This window comes from Pogona vitticeps, chromosome 1 (assembly GCF_051106095.1).
Source record: "Pogona vitticeps strain Pit_001003342236 chromosome 1, PviZW2.1, whole genome shotgun sequence".
Classification (NCBI taxonomy): Eukaryota; Metazoa; Chordata; class Lepidosauria; order Squamata; family Agamidae; genus Pogona; species Pogona vitticeps.
The window spans coordinates 38,671,758-38,687,576 of NC_135783.1; the positions used below are offsets into that span (position 1 = coordinate 38,671,758).

Consider the following 15,819-nt stretch of genomic DNA (forward strand, 5'->3'; position numbering starts at 1 on the left):
TGAGGTGATCAGCAAAAGGCATGATGCTTCCAGGGATGAAGGACAAGATAATGTCCAGAGAAGAGAAATATTTGGATTGACTGTAGCTCCCAGAACTCAGCAGCCCATGTGGCCTGTGATCTAAAAACCAAATATTTCCTATCCATGGTGATGTGCCCCCACATTCCACATATGGAAGCAGCAAAATGTGTAGTTAAATCTTACTTCAGTTTTGGAACAGCATCAATCACAGCATGTAAGGGGTTCAGGCTGGATTAGGTGGGGTACAGGGGAGGGGGGGTAAGGCACACATTGTTCTGCTTTCTTGAACCACTGCCTGCGGAGTTCTGAGGTGCTGCCTACTTCTGCATATGGTATATATGGTACGTATATGGTACGTATGTGCCTCTCACATACATTCACTGACTATGTAACAGGGGTTAGTAGCTGTCATTTTTGTATGAGGTACTATGCACTCAAAGGCCCATGTGCTAATAATGGCATGTTTTTTTTAGTGTATCCTTCTACGGTTCAATAAATGTGAAAGAACTTGTGTTGCTCCAGAAACTGGTATGGTAGTGCAATCGTTAGACAATGGGGTGCATTTTGTATATGCATATATTGAAGAAAATTGATTGTGCCTGAGATAGCAACTGTAAAAAGTGCCCTGGAGATGTTTTCTAGGGAAAGCTTTGTTGTTCTGTGTGGACAAAAACAACACAGAATTTTGTGGCACCTGAAAGAAAAGGTTTGATTGGCAAAAGGTTTCATGGACCAATTTTTCATTGAAGACAGGTATGCCTCTGAAGGAACGGGCTGCAGCATTTGAAAATTTATGCCAAATAAATCTCGTTGGTCTTTGCCACTAGACTCCTCATTATTTTTTTCCCCAAGAAATGATGCATTGAATAGTTGGAAAATCTCTCTGTTTTCTATGCTAGGCTGGTGCCCTGGTACATGTGTATACAGATGGTTCGGTGTTGCTGACGCACGGTGGGACTGAAATGGGCCAGGGCCTACACACCAAGATGATCCAGGTAAATTAGGAGTGCCTATGTGATAGGCTGCTGCTATAACATATGCTTTTAAAAATAAACACCATCCTTTTTTCACTAGATTTTTATAACATGATTGTCTACGATCCAGCAAGCCCATTCATATAAAGGGATCGCATGCTTAAAATAGGAAGGACTGCGGCTTAATTTTGGGTCTTTTCCTGAGCTGATGCTGCCACCTCCAGCACCTCTCTTTCCTCAGGGAAGCTGCTTTCGGTTTTTGAGGGGTGCTGAGTAGGGCTACTTTTTATTAAAAAGGGAAGAAAAGGGGAGCAATCTATTTTCACCTAAATTCTTTTTTCCTCTCGGCTGTGCTATTTAAATGCCTCCAGACATAACAGGAAAATCATAACAATGAGAATAATTAATTGAATGTATGCCTAAAGCATTCAGTTTTGTTCAGTCTGCCATTTAGATACTCAAAGATAACCATTGTTTCTCGCATAATAGCAGTTCCTTTAAAAATTGTTTCTAGCGCTCTACTAGTTTTTAAAATGCAGTCTTAAACATATTACAGTTCATTTCACATCCATTCTGTTTTGTATGCAAATGGATACTTTCTCACAACTGATGAGGAATATGTGATAAAAATGCATATTCTGATTATCTTTGCAGCTATAAATCAGAGCAGTAGGACGCAGCTTATTCCATAATTACATAATTGAAGAACACAACATCAGTTATGACGTGGTTTAGAAAATGTTGGGATTTCTGGGGTTAGTATATGAAGAAATCCTACAAACATGAGCAATAAAGATGGCAGTAAAGTTCACGAGTGTGCCCTGTCTCTTTGTAGGTGGCCAGCAGAAGTCTGGGGATACCAACTTCAAAGATCTATATCAGTGAGACAAGCACCAATACTGTGCCCAACGCATCTCCAACTGCTGCTTCTGTCAGTGCCGATATCAACGGGATGGCTGTTTCAGTAAGGAACATTACTTATGTGCTATGCTATCATATGAATGTAATGTATATTCACACATCTTTTCATCTTTGGTTTTTAAAAAACAGCATCTTCATACATTAGGACACCTGACTGAAAAGTGGTGTACTCCGCTGCTGAAGGATTTTCAGTTTGTACAACTGAGACAAAAGGCCAGCACCTTTTTCATTAGCAACAGCATTGAGGTGGGGGTGGGGGACACTGGGCTAAGTCATTTTACCTGCTTATGCTGGCATAGTACAAACAGTGTAACTTTTGGAAAGGAATTGTCCCAAGTTAAGAAATCGCCATAGGCATTATTGGTTGCATACTGAGTTACATGAGGTTGTGTCTATGATGATTTCTTAACTTGGGGCAATTCACTTCCAAAAGTTATGCAATTTGTGTAGCTACACAAATGGATTTTGTTTACTGTTTTTGCACCAAAATCTTATATTCTGCATTAGAAGAAAACTTGCTTTTTTGTAATTTTTTTGTGTGGGCAAGAAATAATTTTGTAGATTTTTCACACAAAAAAAGCACCAAAATGGGAGGTTGGGAGGTTAACCCTCTCATGAAATGTGGTTAATTCTTTTTTAAAAAGATGCATAATAAACAGTCTTCCTGGAGCCATCTGATTAGCTACTGCCAAGAAAAGGACATCAGCCATGACACTGCCCCAATTTGACCCAACAGATCTCTCCAAGGATTGCAAACACAATTTGAAAACAATAATAAAAAGAAAACCATAACAATATTTTCAACAAATAACCCAGTCCCTACATCGAGCATCAAATACCTATTAATAGTGACTGCAGTACAGCAGGATAAATAAATTACAGAAAGCTCTGTGAGAAATGTACATGAAACTGGCCATCATCCATCCACATGCTAGCCGCTGAAGAAGGTGATAATCCCCATGCTATTTAAAGCATTTACATCTGAAAGAAGGGAAAGAGGGTACCTAAAAAAGAAGCTTAGCCTCTGTGTTTCGGTGCTTATCTGGGCATGTTTTCTGACTGAGCCTGACATTCTCTTTTATGGGTGCTGTCCCACAAGCATGGCATTTCACTGGGCCATTTAGGCAGGTTAACACGGGGACCTAGGGTGGAGCCCATGCTTTTCATTGCTAATGTTTCTAAGCACAGCCATCAACTCATCAATCGAAGTCACCACGTGATGTGAAGGACTTTGGCCAGAGACCTTGGAAAGCCCTGGTGGTCAGAGTGGACCATACTAAGCTAAAAGTCCTAAAAATGTGGGAATTCTGAGGTTTAGCATCTCTCTTTCTCTGAATAAGTGCTTTTTATTTGCTTCTGCCTTTAAAAGGCTCCACTTTGATCAATGTATACATGAGCAGTATGGCCGTGCTGGCTGGGGCATTCTGGAAGGTTTAAAGCAAAAAAAGCAGTTTTTCTGTTTGTAGTTGTACAAAGAGGCAAGCAGCCCTATGAAGTACAGTAGGTGCCTGGCTACTATGCTTCTGTGTATTCTTACATTTGATCTAATCAGTGGTGTACTAGTGATCATGGTATACTGAATGAAGATTCTAAATGGATCCATCCTGTTTACTATAGGGTGTACTCAACAGGAGATCACGGATAGTACTGGTTCTGTCTGCAGTGCGCCCATGCAGCCTCCCTGCAAAAGGCTGGCCTGGCTTGCTGTTCAAAAATATACATTGCAGGAAGCCTGTAGCAGATATTGTTTGAGATGGAAGCTCATTAGAAATAAGGTTGTTATTCAAAAGTATTCACCAGGATGATTTTAATAATAAAGGTGCCAGTTGTATGTGATTCTTGCGCCATCTAGAGATTAGTACCTTTTTTTTTTCAACATGGGGAGCACACTCAATCTGGAGAGAGCATTCATGTCTGGTTAGCACTTTAATAGGAACATGCAGCTAGAGCCACTAAAAGTTAGAAGCTTTGAAGCAGTGGCAGCAATGGTCACAAGGTACAGTACATATGTTTTCACCTTAAAAAGAGAATCCAGCATATGTAATGGCAACCTGCTGGTATAGAAAGGGCTGTGTGTCTGATGTATTGCTGTTTTATACTTTCTTTCTTTCTCCAGAATGCTTGTCAGACTATCCTAAAGAGATTGGAACCCATCAAAGCTGCCAACCCAAAAGGATCCTGGGAAGACTGGGTATGTTCGCATCTACTAAACCTTAGTGATGGAATGTCAGCTGTGAATTTGGTGCCATAATTAAATTATCAGTGGTCAATCCATGTGTTCTTGAGTGGCTGGAACTTAAGATGTTATAGAGGTCTGATTGACATTCTAGCAGTCTTCTCAGTTATGCTATATGCCCAAGAGAGAGAGAGGGAGTTTTGTAGATCATCATGAAAAACTTGCGATTACCATATACAAGGTGCAATTGTTGCAATTCTGAATTTTAATGACTTCCAGAACCGTGAATCTAGGCAGTGTTCTTTCTGGTGACTTCCCCATCTCTACTCTCTGTCCTGCCTTACCTTTGCACCAGCCTTATCCTGTTCTGGCATCCTACAGTGGGATTTCAGGGAACTGATGTTGGCAAATATGTCACTGTTGTGCTGAACTCTGTTACAGAATAAGGTTTTTCTAGTACAAAGTCAGGTTCTCCATACACTTGAGTTAGCGAGCATAGAAAAGAGTTGTGTGGGAACATGAATGTCCTTAAAATGCTATGTTATCTCCCAGGATTTTTAGTGAAAAATCTCTTACGACAGAAGATCCTTCTTTATAGTTATTTTTTATGCAGTATTGCACACAGGCTTTGTCCACGAGGAGCATTTGCTCCTTCCCACCTTATGCTGGTTGGTGTCACTTAAGCACAGATTTCACTGGGATTTATGTCCACGCTGCTCTACTTCTCTGATATCAGATCAGCATTTATTTAAGTACAATGTTAATTAAAAATGTTCCAACATTCTTGAAGAAACCTTTGAAGAAACCCTTTAGAGCCCTTTAAAAACATCTTTGTCTGTTTTGTCTGTTGAATCTTCTGTCCTTTTCTTTAGTAGGTTAGAGCTAAATTGAGAGGTCCTAAGGATAGTAGGCTGGCACAATTCTGGCTGATAATTCATCTGAAAAATCAATGGCCTTCCAAAGCCACTGTTTTCAAAACTCTAGAAATGATCTTCTGCTAGAATTTTGTGCTGGGTTTTTAAGCTTCTTTAAGTGGAATAGGGCTGAATTGCCACCTGAATTGCCACTTGGACTTTGCTGGCTGTACAAAGTGGGGCAGCACACCCTTGACTTTCTGAAGATGATTTTTAAAAAGCATGGGAAAACAGGGGTTGTTTTTTTTTTGTTGCACTGTATCACTGTCATTACTGGTGTAAGCTTTCTGTTGTCTAGAGAGCAGGAAAAGTGCCACATAAAATGCAACAAATGCTCCGTATGAGTCCCCAACTGGGCAGTATCGTGTAGGCTATACAGATTAGCAACATTTCCACTACCATGGGCCATATGCAATAGTGGATCAGGGATCCACATACACATGCACATATATGCATGCACACATAGTCATCTTTTTTGTTCCCCATCAGCTTTCTGGGAGGAAAAAGAGGCTTTAATGTTGTCTCTTCGCACCGAATCCAGTCTCTTCTGTTTGTTCTGCCTGGTCTTGTATGTCATTTACCCCAGATTCTAAGATAATTATCTGTATAAAATAGCAAATTGGATGCCTGTAGAAACCAGATTGCGCTGGTAAGGCAGCTACATGGTGACAATTCTTGGTGCACTATTTTTCCTCATTATCTTGACAGCCCACCAAAGTCCTGCTGTTTGGCTGCCTGGGGAGAGCCAGATAACTCTGGGAAAGAGAATATAGGGCATCTGGAGGTAGGTGTAGGTGGCATTTGGGGACCGTGGCAGAAGTGGGCAAACATGGTAGTTACACGGGTGGCCTTTGCAGGTCCTATATAGATCCTATGACCCATGGAATGTTCATCCTCTGCTAAGGGAAATGTAATCTTCTGTGTGCAGTTCTGTTGATGGTGATTCCCCTTTTGAACAAGGGTGGGTTTCAATTATTTATAATAAATCCATTAATTTTTTTTCTTTTCCATGAAACTTTGCAAGTATTCTATCATTCAAGAGCCCTCGCTTTAAAAAAATCTTTTTTTTAAATCAGGTGTCAACAGCCTACCATAGTTGTGTCAGTCTGTCGGCAACTGGATTTTATAGGTGAGTCAGCAAAGCGGGCAGGTGGCCTTATAAAAGTGGTTGTAAGTGCTCTGGGCATTTGGGTGCTTTTTTTCCTGTTCTTACTGCTGAAGTAATTTTAAGTGTTTAGACATGTATTAATAATAAAATACATGATCCATAATCTCTTGTATAAAGGCTGTGTTTTGTAAACATGATAGATCGGCTAAGATCTTTTAGTTTTGAAGTTTCAGCCTTCAGTCTCTACATGGCCCATGATGAAATGAAGCTTTTATTTTATGAGTATAGCTAAAAGGATTGTTAAACAGGTTTCACAATTATTTATTTATTAGTTATTTATGCAAGGGTTTATATTCCTCACTGGGCTTGGGTACATTGCTCTGCTTTAAGGCATTGTAAATTCAGAATTGGGTGTGGCCTGCAAGTTTGGGCAGAGCTTAATCTGTATTACGTGCCGATTGAGATTTATCAAAGTTTAATTTCCATCAGACACAAATCCAGGACCTTAAATTCTGCTTTGATGTAGTTAGTCAGATTCTGCCAGATCTAGCAAGTTCATTTACACATTTTGGGTGTTGCATCCAAATCAAAGAAGCAGCAGCTGGTCTGCCTGCCATTTTGGATATATTAGTATATGTTTTTTTAATTACGTATAATACTTACCTACTACTGCTCAGCCCTCCAAACATAGGACACATACCTTCATGTAACAGACTGTCCTCTCTAAAGTAGGATAGATGGCCACCATATTAACTGTTCTGAGGTGGCTCATAAGAATATAAGATGAGCCATACTGTACTGGATCAGGGCAAGACTGATGTGGCCCAGGATTGTATTTGCACAATGGCCAACCTGTTGCTTGCTTGAAAGTCCATCAGCAGGATGTGATAGCAACTGCATTGCCCTTCTGTGATTCCGGCTCTTTTAATTTGCTTTGCAAGAATGTGGTGGTTTTAACACTTCAACTACCGTATTTGGAGCTGAAGGAGGACACAAATGAGGAGACAACATGGAAGTTTGTACTTTTCTTCTGGGTCCCTCCAGGAATTTTGGCACACAACTCCCATCAGTGGCTGCCAGCATAGCCACTGGTTGAGGGGTAATGGGTGGTTAAGGCTAAAAATATATAGAGGGCGCCAGGCTGAAGAAAGCTACATTAGGAGCAATATGGACAAAATCTGCTGTGGAAAAATAAGAGATAAAATGGAGAGGGAAGAGAATATAAATAGGGCAGAAACTGGCACAGTGTGTCAATATAGTTCCCTTGCTCATTGAAAAATTGGTTATAATGTTCCAAATGATAAATGGTAGAAATCTTAACTTGGATGAAATGATAAAATCCCTGATTTAATCCTTTCCTCTCTTTTCTTTCTTAAGAATTCCTGGCCTTGACTATGACTTTGAAAAGAATGAAGGAACAGCCTTCTTGTACTTTTCTTATGGTGTTGCTTGTTCTGAAGTTGAGATAGACTGTCTTACTGGTGACCACAAGGTAAGCAGATGAGGCAATCCCTTAAAGCAAAGGTGGGCAAGGTGAGGCCCATGCGCCATGTGGTGCATCCAGGGCTCAAAATGCACTCTTGGCCCCTGTAGCCCTTCAGCTCCTCCTAGTCTCCAAGGTTTTGCATTTTGGAGGGCTCAAAAGTGCCTTTGTGCACTTTGTGTGGCATGGAGACAATGTTCTTATTACCCTTTGCCCGACCTTTGTTTTTTGTGTGTGTTTTTTTTAATGCAGTCACTAGAGTGGCTTTTTTTGGTTGTTTTTTTTTAAAACATCATTTTTGTAAGATTGTTTTGTTGAGGGGAGAATGAGAGTTGTAGGAGTAGTCTTCTAAGGTCCAGATATGAGTACATGTGGACATCTGGAGGTTGCTCATTATGACTTGAAGTTACCCACTGATATTTGTTTTTGAATGCTTTGTAATAATTTGTGCATATTTGTGAGGAAGTTTTCCCCCCTATCAAGCTTTGCATACTTGAGGAAAACTCTGTCTCTTCCTGTGTGTACCCATTATTTAATTATTTATATAATTATTTATATACTTAGGCAGATTGCACACCTCCCACCCTACTTACACAGGAAATCCGTCATGTGTTGGTAATCTTGAAGAGTGACTATTGCAATGCTCTCTGTGTGGTGCAACCTTTGAAGGCAGTATCCTTGAAGGCACCAGGTACAAAATGTGAAAGAAGGAGACAGAGATGGTGCTTCTCTCGTTTATTTGCTGCCTACTTGCTTTCATAGCATGGCCATATCTCAGCTAGGTATCTGGATAACGCCTGACTTCTGATGTCCTGAAGTGGCCACCTTTTCCACAATGCCTTGGCTTTGAGGACCTCTGAAATCAGGTACACAGGAAGAGACAGAGAAGTTAGGAGTTCTACTTAAGTATGCAAGGCTTGAGTGGGAAAATAATTTCCACAGCAAATGAGCACAAGAAATGGTCACCTTGGGAAAGCAGCAATTAAGAAGAAGTGCAACTGTGCACAAAATAGGAGGTTGTGAGGGAGTTGGGGAATAAAATACTGGCCAATTAAAGTAAAAGCGCAAATTTTAAACCCCTCAATAAAGGAAATGTCTTGTACACTTGATAAAAAATCTTCTTCGGCATCATGGTCAGTCATTCAAAGACCACAAGTATAAAACGGGAAGTGTCTGCTGGTTGAAGGACAATAAAGTAACGGCCAGTCCATTCCCCTCGTTAGGGAGTTGGAGAGCATGACAACCATCACAAGAAAGCCAACTCTACAGACAAAGAACCCTAAGAAGGGAGTTCAGTAATTAGCACCTGGAAAGCAGACTGAGCAGGTATGACGGTCTCATGGTCGCCAATATGTTCACTTCCATCTGTACATATCAGTTAGCACATGGACATTCTGGGATGGCATTTCCTCTTTTTGGTCCTCTTTTCTGCCCATGGCCATGTCTAGTCTGAGACAAATTTGTGCATTCATGCTTTGGTGGAGGTTTGGCCTGTAAAGTTCCAGCTGTTTGCCACAGTGCAACACCTGCTAGAAAACATTAGGACGTGCAAGGTCAAAAGAGAATCTACATAATTATACAAGACAAGCTCTGAACTTATTCTTTGTTTCTTCCAATGTCTAGAATCTTCGCACAGACATTGTGATGGATGTTGGCAACAGCCTGAACCCAGCAATAGACATTGGTCAGGTAAGCAATACAACTGAGCTGTGCTGTCTGGAAATGAAGCGGATGCTTCATCCAATTTAATTTTGAGTTGGTTCTTGTAGGTTTTTCTGGCTGTTTGGCCATGTTCTGGAGGTTTTGTTTTCCTAATATTTTGCCAGTCTCTGTAGCAAGCATCTTCAGAGGACAGGAGTAAGAAATATGTCTGTGTTTTGGTGTAGTGTGTGGGATAGTTGAGTATTTGTGGCTGTGGGATCAGCTTCTTGTCCTTTTCAGGAGATTAGGTTTTTTGTTATAGGTGTATTGTTGTGACAAGGGAGAGATGATATGTTACTGTGATTGATGGGTGTCATTAGCTAATTTTTTGTGTACAGTGATCAGTGGTCCTTGTGGCTGGGTAGTGTTCATTTTGCAGGCTGTATTTTTCAGTGCTGGAAGCTAGGCTTTGTTGAGTTTTAGACTTTCTTCTTTTTGGTTGAAGCTCTGCTGGTGTTTGTGGACTTCAATGGCTTCCCTGTGTAGTCTAACATAATGATTGCTGGTGTTGTTCAGTACCTCTATGTTTTGGAATAGGATTTCATGTCCAGCTTGTTTCAGGGCATGTTCAGCTACTGCTGATTTTTCCAGTTGTTTTAGTCTTCAGTTTCTCTCATGTTCTTTGATTCTGGTGTGGATGCTGCATTTTGTGGTCCCAATATATACCTGGCCACAACTGCAAGGTATCCGGTATATACCTGAAGTGGTGAGGGGGTCCCTTTTGTCCTTTGCTGACTGTAACATTTGTTGTATTTTTGTGGTGGGCCTGAATACTGTTTGTAGGTTATGTTTTTTCAAAAGTTTCCCCATGTGGTCCGTGACCCTTTTGATGTATGGCAGAAATACTTTATTTGTGGGTGGCTGTTTTTCCTCTTCAGTTTGGTGCTGTTTTCTCGGTTTGATGGCTCTTTTGTGATTCCATTTTTGGAATAGCCATTTGCCTGTAGGGCCCAATTCAGATGGTTGAGTTCGGTGCTGAGAAACTGAGCTTCACAGTTCTGATTTCCAGGTCTACCAGTGTTTTGATTATGCCTCTATTTTGCCGTGGGTGGTGGATGGAGTTTTTGTGTAGCAGGTTTTCTGTAGACCTTGTGTTCCAATAGGATGTCAGGTTTGTGTATGACCATGACATCTAAGAACGGGAGTTGGCCCTCTATTTCTTTTTCTATGGTGAATTGAATATTTGGCTGGGTGCTACTGAGATCATTTAGAAATTCTTCCAGTTTTTCTTCACCATGGCTCCAAATTGCGAAGGTGTCATCCACATATCAGAACCAGACTGTGGGTGTGAAGGGTGCCGAAGCCAGGGCCTATTTTTTGAAATGTTCCATGTAGAAGGTAGCTGGTCATTAGGCAATGTTGGAAAAGGACTGTGATGTCTTCTGGAAAGATCTGCTGGATGAGTGTCAGAGTGTCCTTTGTTGGTACCTTCGTGAATAGGGATAATTTTTAGTTGTTTAAATTCATTGTATTGTTTAATTTATGCATTATTTTGTTATTGTACGGTCTGTTTTATTGTGCTGTTTGAACTGCTCAGAGTGGCCTGGGTTGTCAGATGGGCAGTATACAAATAAAATAAATCAAATAAATAAATGCACATGCAAACAAACTGATTAAGTTGATCTATGAGCAGCAACAGGCCTGATAAACAACAGTAGTAAAATGAATTATTTTGGTAGAACAAATTGTTAAATTATTTGTAGCTTAGGTTCGCTCATCACATTTTTGTCACCAGATACATTTCTGTGTCCCAGACTGGGGGAGAGATGAAAAACATTGAGAGGGCAAGGCCCATTCTCTCAAAAATAAAATAAAATAAAATTTTAAAATAGAATATGGCTTGTTTTCGGTTTTCTTTTGCAGGTAGAAGGAGCGTTTGTCCAAGGAGTAGGGCTCTTTACTCTAGAGGAGCTGCGCTATTCCCCAGAAGGCAACTTGTACACCCGGGGTCCAGGAATGTACAAAATCCCTGCTTTTGGTGACATACCGGCAGAGTTCCACGTGTCGCTTCTACGGGACTGTCCAAACAGCAAAGCCATTTATTCTTCCAAGGTAAATGTATCACAGAGAGACAGAACTCTCCCACAGATGTTGCACATTCCAGCTCAAAATAAACAGCAGTGAGGATGGGGTGATGGACAATGCACAGACCAATTCATATCCACAATTCTTTGATTCTATATTTATAGATGAATCAATGCTTCACATACCTATAGACTAGGGTTGCCAGGTCAGCAGCACCCCACTCTCCAAGGTTTCAGAACTGAAGCTTTAGACCCGGAGGACATGCCTGTGTGATGCCACAGAAACTGAGCCTAAAGCAACCGCTGCCAACGGTTTGTGATTGTGTGAAGGGATTATGGTTTATGGAGTTAACACCAAGTCTGCAATGTCTGTAAAGTGGTTAGAGGATTAACATCAAGTTTGTAAAATATTTAAAGTGCTCCTGCTGAACAGCCCAGGCCTGAACATTTTGGGAACTCTATAACAACGGCATACCATCTCAAGATAAGAAAGTTCAAAAAGACATCCTGAGCTTGACATGGGTGGGGAATGTTGTGCTGATGAATACCAGTTGCACCTGGAACATGGTTAATTAGCCTTGGCTGGTGCAGCTAAAACCAATTAAAAGCCACCCGCTGATTGGTGGACTCTTACAACTGTAAACTGCAGGATGATGGGATTTAAGGGAGATGGCTAGTTAACTTAGTTTCACCTTCCATCTTGGAACAGCATCATGACTTAGCAAGATCATTATGTGCTTAAGCTACTTGCGAGGAAGAACTCTATACATGCTTGTGAGTCTGCCTTCCAGAGCCTTGGAAGAGATAGGCAGGCTGCAGGCTGTGATGCTCTGTGGGAAGCAAGTACATTCCAAAAGTGCATTTGGATCAAGTAGCAAAATTCAGTGTAATCTACAGTATGTCAAGATCAACCCCCAAATCAGATCTGGGTTGCCTGATTAGCAACATCCCATTACCTGAGATTTCAGTGTCAAAGTCTGAGGTGTGCAACCCTGATAACAAACAGGTCCAAACATTGCTCCTCAAAAACTTTCATGTTCGGGATGTTGGGAATGTGGGGTCTCCTTTTCATTGCTTAGACCAGACTGCAGGGCAGAGTCAGCTACCTTGTTTTAGCTTGTGTATAGCATGTGACGTAAGCAGAACTAGCTGTGTGCTGAATCGTGGCTTTATTCCTGTAGATCACCTGCTCTCTTTTTGTCTCTGTATTTCAGCTGATCTCTCTAAGTCCATGTCTTTCACTTTTTTTTAAAGAAAAAACCAATTCCATTCATTCTGCTTGTCTTTCTCCTTCCCGATAAAATATGTAAAACAGAAAAGCAACAGAGCCAGGAAAAATTACATTTTTGGACTATGACTCGAAGAATCTCCTAGTCCGTGCTGGTTGACAGAATTCAGGGAGCTGCAGTCCAAATGTGTGACTCTGTGCAAACTCTGATTCTGGATCAGAAGAACCCAGTAGCTGAGCACTAATGGAATACATGGATATGCTTCATGTTTACATACTGTAGTACTGCCCTCCAGTGGTTTGAATATGAACTGCTTAACTATGCTTCTTAGATGCTTTTCTAGCATGGCAAACAGTTTTTATCTATTCTTAAATCCTTTAGCAGCTTTTCTTAGAAAAGCAATGTTCTCAAGTAATGTACTTGTTTCACTGGTTTTACTGATAACATCACAGATGCTTCATTTAACTGGAATTAAGCTATACAGTGGTGCCTCGCATAGTGATGATAATCGGTGCAGCAAAAATCGCTGCAAAGCGATTTTGTAGCTATGCGATAATAAGCCCATAGGAATGCACTGAAACCCCTTCAATGCGTTCCTATGGGCTTCAGACTCACCTTTAAGCGAAAATCCTCCATACGGTGGCCATTTTCGCTGCCCGGTAAGTGAGGAATCCGTCCCAGAAAACAGCGGGCGGCCATTTTTTACCCGGCGGCCATTTTGGAACCATCGATCAGCTGTTAAAAAATCATCGCTTTGCGATGATCGGTAAGCGAAACAGGATACCAATCATCGCAAAGCGATTTTTCCCCATTTAAAACATCGCAATGCGATCGCAAAAAGTTCGTCAGTATACGATTTCATCGTTAAACGGGGCACCCATTAAGCGAGGCACCACTGTATCTCCTGGTGTCATTGTAAACTTTTTCACATACAATCCTTAGCAAACATTGTCCATCAACTGAATCATACTGAATCATACTGTAAGCATTTTCCCTTTAAGCTGTGCATCAAGAAGTGGTTGGCAGAAAAATCTGATTCTCTTTTCTGTGTGCAGGCTGTTGGTGAACCTCCCTTATTCCTGTCAGCCTCTGTGTTTTATGCCATTAAAGACGCCATTGCATCTGCCCGGGAGGAATCAGGACTAAAAGGCCCATTCAGATTAGACAGCCCAGCCACCCCAGAGAGAATTCGCAATGCTTGTGTTGATATCTTCACAAAAATGGTAGGTTAATTTATCTCATCTTTGATTACTAATATTCAGTTATCCACAGGGTTGATAGGAACCAGGGCTTAGGGCAGAACCTCTTTTAATTTGTAAGGGTTTTACCAAACATGAGGAAATAAAAACAACAGTGCTTAAGATCTCTATTAAGGCTGTGGACTACTGTAGTGAAATCCTAAATTCTGAGCTGAAATTGAGTTATTTGGAGCAATCCAAGGGCAACTCTGATTTTGTTAAGAAGCACCTTGGGGTAGTGCCAAAATGCTCTGAAAAAACTGGGGATTTTGAAGGGTTTTTTAAAAAATAAATACAAAGATGTGAATAAAATGGAAAAAGGCAAAGAGAAATTAAAAGGGGCAAATAAAGGTTCTGTAACAATGTACAATGAAGATGCTGAAGTGCTGTGAGATGATGAAAAGGGGGAGAGCTGCATTTCTTCACTGACAGTTTCACTCCACAGTGTAGGGAAAGGATCTGAGCAGCACTGCCAGTGTGTGCATAGGGATCCCTGTGAAAGGCACTCGAACTTTATATTGTCTTGCATTTTGTGTTTCTGGTAATTTTATTTTAAATGCTAGTTAGACCAGCATAGGTTCTGCATCTATAGTTTTACTTTCACTTTGACTTCCAACAGGATTAAGTGTACCTGCATAACTTTGTTGGGCACTTATGCTTTATAAAGGCTTTGAGTGACTAGACCAGGGGTCTCAAACTCAATTTTCCTGGGGGCCGCTGGAGGCATAGTCTGGCTGAGTGGGGGGGGGGGAGAGGAGGAAGGCACAACATAAAATATATAAAAGAAACCCTCACAGAATTCATCTTGCCAAAGGAAAAAAGCCCCACCGGTAACCATGAAATTAAACAAGAACGGGGTGCTCCCACAGGTGTACTCGTGCGTGTGCACACACAAACACACACACATGGAGGTCTGGCAACCTTCCTCTGAGCCCCCCCTTAAAAAAGGCACACTGAGCACCCCCCACCACGACAGAGGAGCAAGCTTTGTGAGGCGAGCCCAGGCAGCCTCCAGACCTGAGGTGGCTGAAGCAAGATGAAGAAGACGAGGAGAAGGAGGAGGAAGCACTGCTGGGAGCTGAGACGGAAGCTGGCTGGGCTGGTGCTGGGGGTGCCAAGAGAGAAAGAGACCCAGAGAGTCGCTTCCCTGGAAGAGGCAGCAGCGGTGGCAGCTGCTGTTGGCGGCTTGGAGGCGCTCTTTGAGGACGGGCCGAGAGTGAGCTCCACTCTCAGGCATCGCTCAGTGGCGGCTCGGGCACTCAGGGAAAAGGGTGGGCAGCGTACCTTGCTCGCCAGTTCTCTCCCAAGACAGCACCTCTTGCACCCTCCATCTGGAACTGTAGCCTGCCAGTGGGCAGACAGGCGGGCTGGCTGGCAGGCTGCAGTTCCGGATGGAGGGTGCAAGAGGCGCTGTCTTGGGAGAGAGCCAGTGAGTGAGGCGAGGCTTTTTTTTGACTCTTGACAGCAGAGGATGTGTGGGCGCTTCAGGGGGCCAGGCAAGGCGGGGGCCACAAACTATCATCTGGCGGGCCACAGATGGCCTGCAGGCTGCATGTTTGAGACCCCTGGACTAGACTTACATCTGAAAAGAGAAGTGAATCCTCTATATGAGGTTAACCATACAGATAGCTTTGGGACCTTTGCAAGAACCCTTGAGTTATGGCCATTTGAGTTTCCCTATTCAGATAAATAGGAGGTACAGAGATTTGCATTTCTAAATCATGTTGTGGATTCAGAGTTTGGAGCAGATCAGAGATAATCCAGATCATTCTGAACTGAATTGGACCCTGATCCAAAGCACTGATCTTGCATGCAAAGTGAATGAAGGGACTCCTGAGGAATTCTAATTTGTGTAGCACTTTGAATTCATTCAGAGCACATGTGCATCATCTAAGAACAATCCTTGTAACAATCCTATTAGGTGTTGTCTGTTATTGTCCATAGTGCAGATAGGTAGACTGGGGCCATGAGAGAAATAACTTGCTCAAGGGCACCTAGTGTGTTCATGGCAGAGGTTAAATCCAAGCCAG

At 41.9% G+C, this 15,819-nt stretch overlaps 1 protein-coding gene and 1 long non-coding RNA gene across 10 annotated transcripts in view; one reads left to right on the forward strand and one right to left on the reverse strand.

Annotated features, from left to right (window-relative positions):
- LOC144585810 (uncharacterized) overlaps nt 1-15,819 on the reverse strand; it is a 256,170-nt gene that overhangs the window by 104,455 nt on the left and 135,896 nt on the right. The gene's annotated exons all lie outside the window — the stretch shown is intronic.
- XDH (xanthine dehydrogenase) overlaps nt 1-15,819 on the forward strand; it is an 83,379-nt gene that overhangs the window by 61,982 nt on the left and 5,578 nt on the right. For 8 of the 9 annotated variants that reach the window (XM_072991104.2, XM_078383011.1, XM_020809339.3 and 5 more), the window contains 8 exons: nt 921-1,016; nt 1,831-1,959; nt 4,033-4,107; nt 6,083-6,135; nt 7,492-7,606; nt 9,221-9,286; nt 11,162-11,350; nt 13,607-13,774. In XM_072991104.2, the coding sequence (XP_072847205.2) occupies nt 921-1,016; nt 1,831-1,959; nt 4,033-4,107; nt 6,083-6,135; nt 7,492-7,606; nt 9,221-9,286; nt 11,162-11,350; nt 13,607-13,774 (891 nt within the window). The remainder of the gene's footprint in view (nt 1-920; nt 1,017-1,830; nt 1,960-4,032; nt 4,108-6,082; nt 6,136-7,491; nt 7,607-9,220; nt 9,287-11,161; nt 11,351-13,606; nt 13,775-15,819) is intronic. The other variant, XR_013540373.1, reaches the window with a different exon arrangement.